The sequence below is a fragment of the Mus caroli genome, unplaced genomic scaffold (assembly GCF_978045245.1).
Source record: "Mus caroli unplaced genomic scaffold, Mus_caroli_1 scaffold_19, whole genome shotgun sequence".
In the NCBI taxonomy this organism is placed as follows: domain Eukaryota; kingdom Metazoa; phylum Chordata; class Mammalia; order Rodentia; family Muridae; genus Mus; species Mus caroli.
Genome location: NW_028227274.1, coordinates 58,949,448 through 58,965,696, shown reverse-complemented (window position 1 = coordinate 58,965,696; position 16,249 = coordinate 58,949,448). Strand labels below are relative to the sequence as shown.

General features: G+C 49.5%; 1 protein-coding gene across 6 annotated transcripts in view; it reads left to right on the top strand.

The window, feature by feature from the left end:
* The window catches only part of Ndst1 (N-deacetylase and N-sulfotransferase 1), a 63,299-nt gene extending 58,407 nt beyond the window's left edge, over positions 1-4,892 (top strand). For all 6 annotated transcript variants that reach the window (XM_021150970.2, XM_021150973.2, XM_029471719.2 and 3 more), the window contains exon 15: positions 11-4,892. In XM_021150970.2, the coding sequence (XP_021006629.1) occupies positions 11-130 (120 nt within the window). In that variant the 3' untranslated portion in view covers positions 131-4,892. The remainder of the gene's footprint in view (positions 1-10) is intronic.
* The last annotated feature ends 11,357 nt before the right edge of the window (positions 4,893-16,249 follow it).

The window sequence follows — 16,249 nt, the reverse complement described above, 5'->3', positions numbered from 1 at the left end:
CCCATTGCAGTCCCGAGCCTTCCTCAAGGATTACTACCGGGACCACAACATTGAGCTCTCTAAGCTGCTGTATAAGATGGGCCAGACACTGCCCACCTGGCTGCGGGAAGACCTCCAGAACACCAGGTAGCCTTGGCCACCACAGCCAGCCAGAACGCTTGTGTTCGCAGGGATGTCCTGCCTCACACTGAGCCAGACTGACCTGCCGAGAAGGAAGCTGGGCCCAGCCAGCCAAAAGCGACGAGCAATACTCTGCTGAGGCCCCCAGGGGCCGGAAGCCCAGGCAGGTCTGCAAGCGCCTCAGAGCATCCACCGCTGGATGCGTGGCCCGTGGGACCTCTGTGGTACCTGGGGGTCCATTCCGTTCCTGCGCAGCCTCCTTGCCTGGGGAGAGCACTTCCTGTTGTTGGAAGGTCATTTCCTGGTAGGAGGAGTCCTGGAGGCTCTCTCCTGTCCCTCACCGTGTCCTACCGTTCCTGTCCTGTCCTTTGTCATCCCCCCCCCCCCCCCCCCGCTGCTCCATCAGGATGTCCCCTCAGTATTAGCTGCCATAGTTCTTCTGTCCTTCGGACAGTAAAGGGGAAGAGCGCAGCTGGGCCTTTCGCCCAACCAGGGAGGACGACTGGGCATGTCCCTGAGGGTTTTGAGCCAGGCCCTGCCAGGGTTTAGCTAGGCACCCAGATGCACTCATTAGACTGAATGTGAGGGTGGCCATCTTGAGAGGACATACGACTCTGTATTTGGGTTATTATCACATCTCATCTCCCCTTTGGGAAAAGACTCTCTGGTCCCTATTGTATCCACCTAGTGCTCATGGTCTCTTGTAGGCCCTGGGCCACTGCCATGCCACTGGGCCCAGAGACGTGGGCCTCGGCCCCGTCCTGCTCACCTGGATGTGACATGTGGTGTTTCCTGTGGTAAAGGCTGAGGCGAGTCAGGAGTCTGCCAGTGTTCATAGTCCCATGTACATAGATTATTTCACAGCTGCCGCCTCGGCCCAGCAGACATGGCAGTCAGCAAGCAGTGCTGTCCGCTGCTTTGCCTAGCAACCTGTGGCCGAGGGTCCCCAGAGACCCCCTAACCTCCCAAATACTAAGAAGCTAAAGTATTTTAATATTTTGTGTTTTTTTTTTTCTTGGTGCCAGAGTTTATACCCTGGGTGCTGGGGTCGCACTGTGTTTTATATATATATATATATATATGAAATGTGTATATATATATTATATATTTTTTTTGGTTGGGTTTGTTTTTAATTCAGTCATATACAATGATGGCAAGCCCTAGCCTCAAAGAATGTCGTATCTTAATGCTAGAGAGTGAGGTGGAAAGGAAGGTGAGTGTCTGTGAGCACCCAGGCCTCAGGGCAAAGTCTTGAAGGGTCCTTCTTCCCTCTTCTGCAGAGGGACCAGAGATGCTAAGATGGAAAGGAAGACCAGCTCTCCCAAAATAGTATGGCTTTACAAAGCCTAGTGGCCGTGGGGTGTTTGGGCCACAGGGAAAGGCTGGCCTGGGGTGGGAGACCTGGGGCCCTGAGCTGGCCTCTCCCTCCCCTGTCACATGGTGCTAGGTTGGGGTCTGCTTTGGAGTAGGGTGCCCACAGGGACCCACAGAACTGTCTCCAGTCCCTGAAGACACAGGGTCTTTGGCTGGTTTCTGTTTGGATTCTGTTTCTGTCCCCCTTTTAACAATGTGAAGTGACTGAGGTTGGATTTCCTCTTCCTGCTACCCCAAGCCCCCACATCCCTTCAACTGCCAGTCCAGTATCCACCAGCCATCCGTTCTGACATCCTGACCATGCAAGGGTCCCAAGACGGGCACAAAGTGGGTCCAGGCATGGGAGGTGGCCTTGGTCAATGTCACAGAGCTGTTGGAAGCAGTGCCAAGAGCTAAATTCAGGCCCCTGATTCTGAGCCCCGTGCTCTTCCAGTACCACACTGCCTCTGAGCCTGCCTTCGGGACCCTACTGTGTTCCAGGTCCCATCTGTCCCTCAGTCACATAGCTGTGGTCATTCCAGGACATGGGGACAAACCACTCTTTCCCAGCCAGGTGCCTTTGAGCCTTCCCTTCCAAAACCTGCACTTTTCCCGCTGTGTTCTCTTGTTTCCAGAGTCCATCCATCTTACTAGCTGGGGTCGTCTTCATTATGAGCTATTCCCTCCTGGAGTTCTCCACTGTGGTGGAGAGTGTGGGATGCTCAGAGGGACCTGCGTGCATGGTTTTGGTGTGCAGAGAGCCATGTCACATCATGTTTCTCACTGGGGTCTTGGAACCTGTGGATCTCAGTCCCTATGTGATATGCTCAAATGCCCTGTCAAGAAACTAGAACCAGACTCAGGGTTAGGTCAGCATGCATGCCCTTAGCCACACTTCCCATCTGTCAGTGAAGATGGCTCCTATATTCTGAAAGGTACTCTGAGACCCTGTGAGAGCTGAGTTAGATGGTTGGAGTGGCCTTTAGATAGCATGCAGCTCTGTTAGTCTCTGCTTCTGGCCTCCAGTGAAAGCAAGCAGGTTTGAGACCCTGGCAGAGCAGGGGAGTGGTTCTCTCTGGTCCATTTCCCTCGAAGGCCCTGGAGACTGCTGCTGTGTCCGTTTTAGTGTTGGGCTTAGAGGCTGCCACAAGTTGCAGATGTGGGGTCTTGGGAAGTAGATACGTTCATCTTAGTATCTCTCAACTACAATGTCCACTGATTGACTGGAAACGTTTGGAAAAACACAAAACAAGTTGGAAGGAAATTACTTCTGTTGTTCAGGCCACACCCTGTCCCTTCTTCAGTCTCTACCAACAGCGTTTGCCTTATGGGTGCAGCTCACCGGCAGCTGCCTCATTCATTCCAGGTTCTAGAGCTTTCTATGGGGCAGGTACCTCGGCGAGCATAGGGGATGAGGACGAAGCTAAAATGGACCTTTCAAACCTCGATGTATGAGCAGTGGGTGCTTGTGAGTCTGCTCATTTCCAGAGGAGAAGTCCTGGCCTGCCCCACCCTAGAGCCCCCCACCCCCAGGTGTGTGAGTGGCAAGAGCAATCTCAGAACCGTCTCACCGTTGGGCTGTGACTGCCAGCCACCCTTCATCTAGACTGAAGGAGGTTAGCATTTGCCAGTTTGTTTTCTCTCTATATACATGTACGTATGTTTTAAAAGTAAGTTGCAGTATCATGAGACTATTTATCCCTAGTGTTGCCCTAAGAGGTAGGGCCTTCTACCAGACCAGCCAGTGCCACAGCCAAGACAGTAGCCCTGTCCCACTAACAGCCATTGTCTAGTCTGTACCTAAGGTTGTCTCCCAACCCCCATTATACCCCATTATTTTAGTATTGGATCCAGTCAGGGCAAGAACATTGTATGTTATTAAAAAGTTTCTTTGAAAGCTAAAAAGTTTTCCCTCTGCCCAACTCATTAAAAAAAAAAAAAAAAGTTTGGTTTTTGTTTGTTTGAGACAAGGTCTCATTATATAGCCCTGGCTAGCCTGGAATTTGTTATGCAGACCAGGTTAGCCCTGGAACTCATAGAGATCCACTTGACTCTCAAAAGCTGAGATTAAATGTCTGCACTTACCCGGCCCAGTTCAAAATGGTATTTTGTTTGTGTTTTTGAGACATGGTCTCATCATGTAAATCTGGCTGTCCTGGAAAATGTTATGTGAACCAGGCTGGCTTTGAACTCAGAGATCCATCTGCCTCTGCCTCCTGAGTTCTGGGATTAAATGTGTGTGCCACTTCTCCCATCCCCCAAATGGTATTCTTTTTAAGGCAGAGGGTATGTCGTCGTCTAGAAGTCCCACATTCCAGATCTGATTGTTTCCTCTTGTAGCTAGCCCACAGGCTTTCAAGGGTCATTCTCCTTCTTGTGTGGATGTGGCATTTCCTCTTGCCTGTAGTGAGCCTCCTTCCACAGCCCCCCAAGTGAGGGCCAAACCAGCTTGGGGGAGGGGAAAGAGCTCCTCCCCAAAGAGGCAACATCACATTGGGTAGGGGTTGAGGGCTCTGTGGGGTGGGATGGTCCTGCTGGACTGACCCTGGAGGGCCAGGCTAGGCACAGCTTAGAGGAGCCCGGCTGCCCCATGCTAAGCACAGCATCGGTCTTTCTCCATCTCTTCCCTTTTCTGTCTGTGTTTTGGTTTCCCTGCTTCTGTTCTGTGGTCCTGGGGTCTTCATTCTCTAGATGGTCAGTGTGCACTGGAGCAGGGATGAGACCTCAAGCTATGACAGGGAAGGCCTAGGAGAAAGGTGTCCTCTAGGCAGAGGCCTGAGAAGAGCACTGGGTGCAGCAGGCAGTCACGTGAAGGTCTTCCTCCATAAATGGAGATGGAGGCTTCAGCAGGGGGTTTCACATCCACACAAGAGGCAGCTGTGCTCTGTGTGATCTGAGGCTAGGAGTCTGCCCCCACCCCTCCCACCCCCAGGCCTTCCATGCAGTGCTGGGGTTAGGGTTGTCTGGCTGTGGGCTTGATATCCTTGCCAGCTCTGAGTAGCCGGGCAATGACTGAGGGCCAGCGGGAAGGCCAGGGGAGACTCCCTGAAATGTTTCACCTAAGAAGCTCCCCTCAACCTCTCTCCCTGGCCTGGAGGAGGATCCCAGAGGAAAGGGTTTTCTATGACTGAGCTAGCTTTTCTTATGGGTAAGAGGGCTCTTTTTGTAATTTGTGCATGAAATTCATGTTATTTCCTGGGGAGAGAAGAGGGCCAACTGAGTGGGTGGGGGGCACATGTGGGAAGCAGGCAGAGGTTTCCTTCCCTGGAGGGGTGGGGAGGGCTCACAGAGGGCATGCTACCTAGCTCACTGAAGAGGGCTCTTGAACCAGCCGTTTTGGGTTGTGTTAAATGTGGGAACTTTCCTCCATTAATGTACAATCTTGAACTAACTGCTAATAAAATGGGATTCTGTTTGTACATGTGGGTCTCATTCTTGTGTCTGACCTTTGCCTACAAGGGAAGGTGGAGATAGGAGGTTTGTGTCATGGCCTAAGTTTGCCCAACTTGCATCCTGACTTGGCCAAGACAGACCATTTCCCCTGGGCTCTAACTTGATGCCTTTTCGAATAAGGCAGAGACCTACCCCAGGGCAGCCTCGGGGCTCTCAGATGACTAAGAGCTTTTGGGCACAGGGATCTCAGAGTGCTTGGGTGCAACCACTGTCCCCAGAGGACCCTCAGAAGCTGGACTGGGGACATGCTGCTTTTATTCTGTGATCAGTAGTTCCCTTGTCCTTTAGGATATGGAATAAGTTGGACTTAGTGGCCTCACCTAGAGTGTGTGCCTGAAATGCAGATTCCCAGGCCCTGGCTTTAGAGATTGACCTACAGCAGGGATGGACAAGGCACTTTGAACGTATCTCCTGTACACTGAATGCTCTGCTTCTAGGGACCCAGACTCAGGTGGGAGGTTCCACAGGTCCCTCACTACCCAAGAAACTCTCAGGTAAAATGAGTGATTGTTGAGCCCCCCACCCCCCACCCCCCGCACCCGCCAGCTCACTAGGGACCTGTCTGCCTCGAGATTATCCTAGCGAGGACCAGAGGCTTCCCAGCAGAGAGATTCTGTCCTGATGTCTGCAGGGCAGGAAGCTAGGCCCAATCCCAGAATCCTCTTGAGAAGTGGTTATTCTGGGAGCCTTGTCCAAACCCACTTACCCAGAACTTGTGGGAGTGAAATGGAGCAGTGTGTACTCAAGACACTCTGGAGCTCAGAAAGCTCCGGGAACCAAGCTCCTATGTATGTGCCAGGGAAGAACTCCCCCCTCCCCACCTTGAAAAGAGGAGGGCAGGCATTTTGGAAACACTTGGGAGGAGAAGAGAGCCTAGGTTCCAGGTGGGCATACAGAGCTCCCCATGTGCAGCAGCCTCTCGGCTTGGCCAGCAGCAAGTGTCGTGAGACGTCACAGCGGAAGAGCGGGAGCTTTGTTACCAGGGGCAGACACAGAAGGCTTGGTGCAGATGGGGTGCTGAGCCTGTGAAGACAGTGAGGAATAGGAAGACAGCTAAGGCTGGTGTGCTCTAGTTGGAGTGAGTGTGAGCAGCTCAGCTTATTCTCATCTGTCTGTCTGTCTATACATCATCCACCCACCCACCCATCTATCTATCTTATCATCTCCCTGTCTACCTATCTATCCTCCAACTATTCTGGAATTCTAAGATTCCTTGAAATAGAAAAACCTAGCCCAGCCGTTCGCAGCATTCTCAAGAGCTGCACAATGCTAACAGCTCAGCGAACTAAGGGTCCCTCAGTCCCTCTAGCCCCGAAGCATCCACTCAGGATACGAGTTAACCAAGTGCTCCAAGCCTCTGAAAGACACAAAGTTCCTGGAAAAGCCTTAGGGTCGTGTTCTAGTGTGGGTTCTTTGGCTTCCATAAACACTGTGACCAAAAGCAACCTGGAAGGAAATGGTTTGTCAGCGCACACCTTACAGCCCAGCACTGAGGGAAGCAGAGTCGGAACTTGAAGGAAGCAGGAACTAAAGTGGAGATGATGATAGAGCGGTGCTGCTTCCTGGCTTGCTCAGTCTACTTGTATGCTCAGGACCACTGGCCTAGCGGCAGTTCCGACAACAGGCTGTGCCCTTTTTTCCACCAAACATCAAGGAAAGGTTCCACAGGCTTGCCTACGGGCCAGTCTGAATGGGACAGTTTCTCAGTTGAGGTTCCGTTTTCTAAGGCAACTCTGGCTTGTGTCAGGTGGACAGGAGAACCAACACAGCTGACCCCTTTAAACCACGACACATAAATACATCACTCTTACATTGCAACCTCTTCTTTCTTGTCCCTAAGATGTCATGTTAATACCACAGTGTCAAACTTTAACATTTAAAAGTCCTAGAGTCTTAAAAAAAAAAAAGTTCGGTCTCTTTAAAATATCCAAAGTCTCTCAAAAAAGAGGTTCCCTCTCCTCAAGTGACTCTAGCTTGTGTCAAGTTGACAAAAAAAAAATAAATAAATAACGGCACAGGTAAAATGTTTCATAAGAGCAAAGTACCAGGAAGAGCCCTGATAGGAGGAGATCCATATGACATCAAACACTGGGACCTCAGAACCCATGTTGTTGTTTTTAAATCTGATCTTGGTGGCATATGCTTGCAATCCCATGATGTGGAAGAGGCAGGTGGCTCTCTGGACCTTGCTGAACAGTCATGCTAGCTTGCCTGACCGTCAGACAAATGAGAGAAGAGTGGCTAACAGCTATGAAACAACACTCGACAATATGTCCAGTCTCCACATGTATGGAGATACATCTGCACACACATCTGCACACATGCGCACTAATTACCGCAGTCTCCAAATCTTGGGCAGTTTCTTCGTGACTCATCCATACAGTGTGACCACTTGTGTGTTAGAGTATGTTTTCACTGAAATACAAAGGTGTGCCCCATCAAACCCACTGCCCTGGCTGTTTCTGGACGAGGGAGAGGGCAGTTAGGAGAGTTTTCTAAGGGGCCTTTAGCCTCTGCTGAGACATCAATTGCAGAATCAAAACTCCAGAGGAAGCAGAAAAGGAGGTTCAAGACAGCTTGACTTGGGATGGTGCACTGGGGAGCCAGTGCTGCCCCCACACAGCTCTCAGCCTCCTCCTAGGAAGGGTTCTGAGCAGGCCCAGGATGCTAATGGGAGACTTTGCCATGTGTCCTGAACATGTCAAGCCCCCCAGACTGAGTGCCTGACTAACTACAGGCAAGCCCCTTGGTGGTGGTCCCTCTCTCACGGTGGGGGTGGGGTGGGGTGGGGAGTTGTAATCACCAATATTGGAAAGTCTGACATTATGTGGCCCTGATGACGTGCCCCGAGGACCTAGCTTTCTACCTGTGAAATCACCAACCAAGAGGAAGACACACAACCCCATCAAGACATTTTCCCAAGTAACTATCTGAAACTCCAACAGTGGCAAAGCTAAGTAACAGCTTGGGACTGAAGAATACTGACCTGGCCTCCATTTGTCACAGACAATCCCAGAAACAAACCTGAACCATTAAATAATTAGCTATGAAGATCAATTTGTGAATCTAGACTGTACTGTCTAGGGAATAGTCTTCTCTTAGAAATCACACTCTTGGTTCTATTATCTTGGTATTTAGGAGTTGGTTGTTGTCAAGGGTACCCACACACTGAAGCAGAGTCTAGTGATTCATGCCTGTCACACCTGCACCTGCTTAGGCAGGAGGATTGCCATGAGTTTGAGGGTCTACATAGTAAGTATACACTGAAATATTTAGGGGTAACAGAGAAGAAAGCAAGCTGAATTTTGGTGTGTGTATAAGGTACAGTCTAGGATGCGCCCACCAGGCGGCGCTCTCAGCCCACTTTTTCAAAGGTTTCTCAAACTACTGGGCTTGTAGTTAATAATATGAGGCAGCGTTACCCTAAGGCAGGCAGACATTAAACACGTACGAAAAAGATGCCTTCTACATGTTGGCCAGGCACTCTGTCTGCTCCTAGGAGCTGTCCTCTGAGTATTTGTAACTAGGCCCTCTATTGGAGATCCAAAAACCTGAAGTCCAGAGATCTTAGATAATGGCCAGTGTGGCTGACAGGAGTCCCTTCTGTGATCCTGCCTCCTGGGGCCGAGGCTGGGAAATGGCTCTGGCCTTCAGAGAAGAAATGTGAAATGTCCTTAGGGACAGAGTGGGACAACTCCCTATGCTTGACTCTGTTCCTCCCAGGACTGGTCAGGCAGCTCAGGACAGGCCACCTTAGGACCTTAGAAGTATATATTTTCAGCAACCCAAAATAAAACCAGCAGAAGTTTAGCAGGGTGTACTAATGTTCATTCCCCAGAGCACTGCTTCAGCGGAAGCCACCACTGCTGGCTCTGTAGGTGTTCCCAGAATTGTTTTACATGTGTAAACAGCCAAGCAGACAGATTATTCTCTGTTGTTTTCCACAGAGCCCCTGGGCACCAGTGCAGGGCAATCTGCCGCCTTGCACTGAGGCCGGGAGAGAGGCTCCTTACCACAGTGCCTAAAGAAGATGGAGCCGTTCCTTCTCAGCCTTTATCCCATCTACTCATTCTGTGAAAGATAAGCTGCTGGCATGGCCATCAAAACATTTCAAAAGGATAGATCCGATCTCAAATCTGGGCAGGTATTGGCCATGTGGTTTGGAGCAGGTGACTTGGCTCCCCATTTGTAAAATGTGACTTGGGTAACAGAAGCCTAAACAGCCTTCTGGGAGTTATGAGGCGTCTAGACACCAAGCACTCACTGTAGAAGCCTGCTGTGTAGGAAGTGTGCCAGGCAGGCAGTCTTCTCCAGTTCTCGGTGTCCAGTCCACATAGCCCCCATCTCTGAGCCTGAAGCAGCACTGCCACATTGGTCCGAGGGCCCATCCTGCATAGAAACAGTACGTTGGATGGTTTTTCCCAGGACTGTTGGAATGGAAGGGTTTGGTGATCTGGGACTCTGAGAATGGTCCTTGATGTACAGATACAGCTGCTGACCAGCACAGAAACAAAGGGAGCTTGGGAGACCACGGGGACAGCCGCACACTAACACACTGGAGAGCTTAGGTGAAGGGGACAAATTCCTAGAGATGCCCAGAAGCCATGGGCCATCCAGTAGACAGAGCCAGGAAACACAGCCAGAGATCAAAACACTCCCAACAAGAGTCTGCCATACTGGTGCACACTCCAGAGATAGAGGCAGGAAAATTATCACTCATTTGAGGCCCACTTGGGCTAGATAGCAAGACCTCTCCCCTCCAGATCAGTCAACCAGCTGGCCACTGACCAACCCATCAGACAAACACTTGGTCTTAGCCACAAGGTGGAGAAGTGATGGTTTTGTTTTTCTTTGACACAGACTCTCATGGTTCCAGGCTGTCCTTGAGCTGTCCAGCTGAGGATGCTGTGTCCCTGTGATCTCCCCGCCTCCACCTCTCAAGCTCTGAGATCACAGGCATGCCCCATCACGCTCGGATTTTGCAGTTCTGAGGAATCAACCCAGGGCTGCACGCTATAGGAGCACTCTACCAACTGAGCCACATGCCCAGCCCACACTCTAACCGAGCAAATCAAAACACCCCAAAACTTCCCAGCAAAGAAAAGCAGAATGCTAAGGAGGCGCCATCACTGCCAGTTCTCCCCACATCACTGTCTTCAGACACACTTGAAGAGGGCATCAAATCTCATTACAGATGGTTGTGAGCCCTCCATGAGGTTGCTGGGAATTGAACTCAGGACCTCTGGAAGAGCAGTCAGTGCTCTCAACTGTTGAAGCCATCTTCCTAGCCCCTCCCTCAAACTCTTAAAAAGCTGGAAGAGGTCAGATTTCCTTCTCCCCCCCCCCTCCGCTCCCCCCATCCACTTTCTCTCCCAGGTCCCTCCTTCCCTCCCTACTTGTGATTGCTTTCTTCTCTCTCCCAAGTGTGACTGAGGTGTCCTCACTTGGGCCCTTCAGCTTGTTGACCTTTTTGAGTTCTGTGGACTGTGTCTTGGGTATTCTGTCTTTTTTTTTTTTTTTGGCTAATATCCACTTAGTAGTGAGTACATACCATACATGTCCTTTTGGGTCTGAGTTACCTCACTCAGGATGATATTTTCTAGTTCCATCCATTTGCCTGCAAAACTCAGATGTCCTCGTTCTTAATAGCTGAGTAGTATTCCATTGTGTAAATGAACCACATTTTCCACATCCATTTTTCTGTTGTGGGACATCTGGGTTGTTTCCAGCTTCTGGCTATCACAAATAAGGCTGCTATGAACATAGTGAACACGTGCCCCTGTGGCATGGTGGGGCATCTTTTGGGTATATGCCCAAGGGAGGTATAGCTGGGTCTTCAGGTAGATCTATTTCCAATTTTCTGAGGAACCTTCAGATTGATTTCCAGAGTGGTTGTACCAGTTTGCAATCCCATCAGCAATAGAGCAGTGTTCCTCTTTCTTCACATCCTCTCCAACATGTTTTGTCACCTGAGGTTTTGATCTTGGCCATTCTGACTGGTGTAAAGTGGAATCTCAGGGTCACTTTGATTTGCATTTCTCTGATCACTAAGGACTTTGAAAATTTCTTTAGGTGCTTCTCAGCCATTCGAGATTCCTCAGTTGTGAAATCTCAGCTTAGTTCGACACTCCATTTTTTGATTGGGTTGTTTGTTTTTTTTTGGTGATTAGCTTATTGTGTTCTTTATATATTTTGGATATTTGCCTGAGGGCTAATATCAGAAAGAATGGAAACAGGCAACCTTGGGAGGTAGGAGGTTGGGGGGACCCTCCAGAATGCACCAGAGACCTGGGAGGTGAGAGACTCTCAGGACTCAAAGGGAGGGACCTTAGATGAAATGCCCAACAGTAGGGAGAGGGGAACTTATAGAACCCACCTTCAGGAGGAAGACAGGGCATCAAATGAGGGAGGTGGGGCATTCCACAGTCACAACTCTGACCCATAATTGTTCCTGTCTGAAAGAATTACAGGGATGAAAATGGAGAGGAGCCTGAGGAAAAGAAGGTCCAGTGACAGACCCAAAGTGGGATCCAGCTCAAGGGGAGGTCCCAAGGCCTGACACTATTACTGAGGCTATGGAGCACTCACAAAAAGGGACCTATCATGACTGCACTCAGGAAGACCCAACAAGCAGCTGATGCAGATAGTTGCACCCAACCAATAGACAGAAGCTGCTGACCCCTGTGGTTGAGTTAGGGAAGGGTGAAAGAAGCTGAGAAGAAGGGTGATCCTGTAGGAGGACCAGAAGTCTCAATTAATCTGGACCCCTGAGATCTCTCAAACACTGGACATCCAAACAGACAGCATATACCAGCTGATATGAGGCCCCCAACACACATACAGTGGAGGACTTCCGGGTCTGTGTTCATTCAGAGATGATACACCTAACCCTCAAGAGACTGGAGGCCCCAGGGAGTTTAGAGGTCAGGTGGGATGAGGGGTGGGGACATCCACATGGAGACCGGGAGTCGGGGTGGGGAGTAGGTATGGGATGTGGAACAGTTGGAGGGTGGAGGGTGGGGAATAAACTATGGAATGTAAAAATAAATAATTTTTTTTTTACAAAGCTGCCATTTGCATAGGTCAGCACCGCTTTAATAGTGACTAGTGGAGCTGGGGATGTAGATGAGATATTAGATACAGAATTAGAATGTTGCTCAGTTATGCTTGCCCAGCAGGCACGAAGAACCCTGTCCTGTCTCCAATTTCATGGTACTTCTCTCCTCCTCCCAACACGAAACCATTCCTTCCCTCTCCTTCCTCCCCTCCCCCTCCCTCCCTCCTCCTTCTTTCCTCCCGTTTCTCTCCTGGAGACAGGGTCTGTCCTTGTAGCCCAGGTGGATTTTGAACTTGGGATTCTGCCCAAGCCTCCAGAGAACCGAGACATGTGTGCACCGCCTTGGCTAGTGCTTTCTGTGTCTGTATGTTACTGACACTTGGGCACTTCCCATGAATGGAATTCTGCATGATACAGCTTTTGTGCGTGGTTTCTTTCACTTAGGCTTTTGTGTTTGTTTTTGTTTTTCCTTACTCCTTTGGGAGTCTTTGGTGCATGATGTCTGTAAGTGAAGGCACATGCATGCCATAGCATGTATGTGGAGTAAGTGAAGGCACACGCATGCCATAGCATGTATGTGGAGTAAGTGAAGGCACACGCATGCCATAGCATGTATGTGGAGTAAGTGAAGGCACACGCATGCCATAGCATGTATGTGGAGTAAGTGAAGGCACACGCATGCCATAGCATGTATGTGGAGTAAGTGAAGGCACACGCATGCCATAGCATGTATGTGGAGTAAGTGAAGGCACACGCATGCCATAGCATGTATGTGGAGTAAGTGAAGGCACACGCATGCCATAGCATGTATGTGGAGATCAAAGTACAACCTTGGTTCTCTCCGTCCTTAGGGTCAGATTCAGGTCATCAGGCTCATGGGATAGGCATCTTTATCAAATAAGATGACATCTTGCCAGCCTTCGGCATGGTGTTTACAAAGTTCAGTTACTTTGTTGCATCTACCAAAACTTCATTTTAACATAGTTTTTAAAGCAAAGAGGTTTTTGTTGTTGTTCTTGGTTTTTATTTGTTTTTTTTTTTTTTTTTTGGCCAGGCATGGTGGAACGCATTTTTAATCCCAGCATTTGTAAGCCAGAGGTAAGGGATCTCTGTGAGTTTGAGGCCAGCCTGGTCCACACGGAGAGTTCCCAGCTAACCAGGGCTACAGAGTGAGGCCATATCTTTAAAAATACATATCTCATATTTTAAAAAAAGATTTATTTATTTATTTTATGTATATGAGTACACTGCAGTGGCTAAGAGCACTGGCTGCTCTTCCAGAGGTCCTGAGTTCAATTCCCAGCAACCACATAGTGGCTCACAACCATCTGTAATGGGATCCGATGCCCTCTTCTGGCATGTCTGAAGACAGCTATAGTGTACTCATAAAATAATTTCCCTTTTGTGAGCTACAGATATCCTAACGATGTGAAATGGGCTCTTGATGTAGTTTTGATTTGCATTTCCCCAGTTATTAATGCTCAAACTTTCATTCTTTCTTTGTTTTTCAAAACAGGGTCTCTGTGTAGCCCTGGCTATCCTGGAACTCGCTTTGTAGACCAGGTTTGCCTTAAACTCAAGAGATCTTCTTGTCTCTGCCTCTCCCAGAGTGCTGAGATTAAAGGTGCATGTCCTCACTGCCCAGCTCAAAAATTTCATTCTTTAAAAAATGGCTCTGTTGCTTTGAAATTCTCACAGAGCATAACAAAGAGCACAGGTAAATGCCAGTGGGCAGTGAATTGGCTTGTCGAGGTGTGACCTCGTTTAAGATTGTCATGGCCTCGGGCCCATCTAGAAAAGGCAGTTTTGATCTTGGAGGCAAGAGTGGAATGTACCACTCACTCCTGTCTACACCTGCCCTGTAGGATTCAGAGGGAGGAAATAGGGAGGTTACATGGCCAGACTTAGAGGAGGCGGGGTGGCTACAGGCATGCCAGGCGAGATTTAGGATGGGCTCTGCTGCTGGAGCCCAGGTCAGCTGTCTGTGATGTGGGCAGTAGGGAGGGCTCCTCTATACCCTGGGCCAGAGCACAGCCCCACTTGGACAGTTCCTGGCCTGTTCCCTGAATGAATCCTTTCTATCCATCAGGGCACCTTCTCTGGAACGGCTTCTGTGTGGGTTTTTGCTGTTGTTGATGCTATTTGACTTCACTGCCAAGGCTGGAATGCAGAGCCTCGTGCTTCTGGGTGAACACTGCATCTTTGACTCTACCTGGGCCCCCAGCTGCCCCTGCTCTGAGAGCCTTTGTATCCACTCTTGGGCTGAGTGGTCGAGAAGCTTCCAGAAGTCTCTAGCACAGAACTCAGAATGTTGAGATTGGGGGGAGGCTGTGTGAGATATCTATGTGTGTGTGTGTGGGTGGATGGGTGGGGGGATGGGGTATCCTTATCCTGGAATCCTGGCTACCTATTGAGCTTCCCAAGGACTCCCAGCACCGTCAGACCCCAAACATGGATTGACGTCCTGCTGCCTGACAGTGACTGTCCTCTGTGGTCAGATGATTTGACTTGGGCAGGAATCATGGGTCACTCTCTACCCCATAAGCCATCTGCAGAACAGAGGATCCCAAATGCCCACCAGGCCAGATGGCTCGCATCAGAACTCACCAGGCAACTGCTTTGAGAAACTCAGGTCCTGCTGGCCTGGCTCAGATGTTCCTGGTTGCTTACAAGTCAGTTAGGTTTTACCTTGCTCCCCAGGGATTCTGTTGTGTAGGCAGGATTAGGAGTTCCAGGGCTGGTGAGTGTCATTGTAGTCCAGAGCGCTTGATAAGCCTCCCCCCAGCAGTCCTAGGAGCCCCTTAACCCTCAGATCTCCCCATTACCTGCCACTAGAGCTTTTGGAGGCTTCATCTGCCTGTCACTCATAGGCCTTCTCTCTCCCTTCCTACAGGATGCCCCCCGTGGCTTGTCTTTACATGCCTTCCCATCACAGATACCCAGAGATGCTTCTATCAAAATATAATAGTAATAAGAGCAAGCAGGGTATGATGCTACATGCCTGTAATTGGGAGTACTTGGAAGGTAGAGGCAGGGAGGCCAGGGCTTAGGACCAACCTACATGAGATGCTGTCTCAAAAAGAATTAGTTTATTATGGCTTATGTTTATGTTACTAAGTTCTCATATATACCTAGTATAGTATAGACAAATAAATTGTGAGGATTTATGTCTAGGGCATTGACTTATGAATTATTCACAATGTACTAGAGCTCATGGCCAGCTAGTCTGTTCCTTCCTCTCTTCCTCGTTTTATAGACAGGTAAAACGAGGCCCCAGCACTCACGTAATGCACCTCAAGTGGCTGAGAATCATTGGCCTCCATGTTCTTCCTCTCTTGAATGTGATTTCACCCTGCTTAGCTCTCCCTGTAAGCCTGTAACTCTGGGTAGTTCATGGTCTAGGGAGGAGGCAGAGGGCATTCCTCATGGCCAGCCTCTGGTCCCAGAGTGAATGAGGGCCAGGGCCCATCTGCACAGCTGGAGTCACTTACCCAGATGTTTATGGGCCTCTGCCCGTGGTGTTTATAGTTCTGTCTTTGGATCTGCTTTGAGTCTCCAGTAATTGGAACAGTACCCCAGGAGGTGATGTGGGGTGGTGGGCGCCCACTGGATAGGAACAGTGGATTGGGCCCAAGCCCTGGCTTCTGCCTTGTCTGGTTCCAACACAGACTTCAGATCTTTTATGAAGGACTTAGGAAGGACAGCAAGATGGCGCAAATTGGAAGCAGCTGTGAGCGTATGTGCGGGGATGGGAGGGACGGCAAGGAAAAGCCTGCAAGCACAGTCTGCCGTGACTGAGTGCTTTTAGCACAGGCAACAACTTCGAGTCACATCTTTCCCTTTAAGGATATACATGCTCATGCATGTACATGTTAATTCCCAAAGTTATAAATATCCATTGTGGAAAATGTAAAACACAAGGGCGATTAAGCCAGTGCCAATGTCCCGGTTCCATGTTTCTAAGATGACCACAGTTCACCTCTCGGTCTTCTGCAGAGAATTGTTCTTGTAACATCTGCTATATTTTTTTAAATAAAGCTTTACAAAAGATTGTTTATTATTATTTATTTCTCTCTGTGTGCGTATGCATACATCTCTGCCGGTGCCCGAGGAGGCTAGAAAAGGGCATTGGATCCCCCTGGCGCTGGAGCTAGAGGATAGACCTCAGGTTGTCAGGCATGGCAGCAAGGGCTGTCACCTGCTAAGCCTTCTCAATGCCCCCCTTTACTGGACTTTGCAAGCTCCCTTTTAATCAGAATATTTATC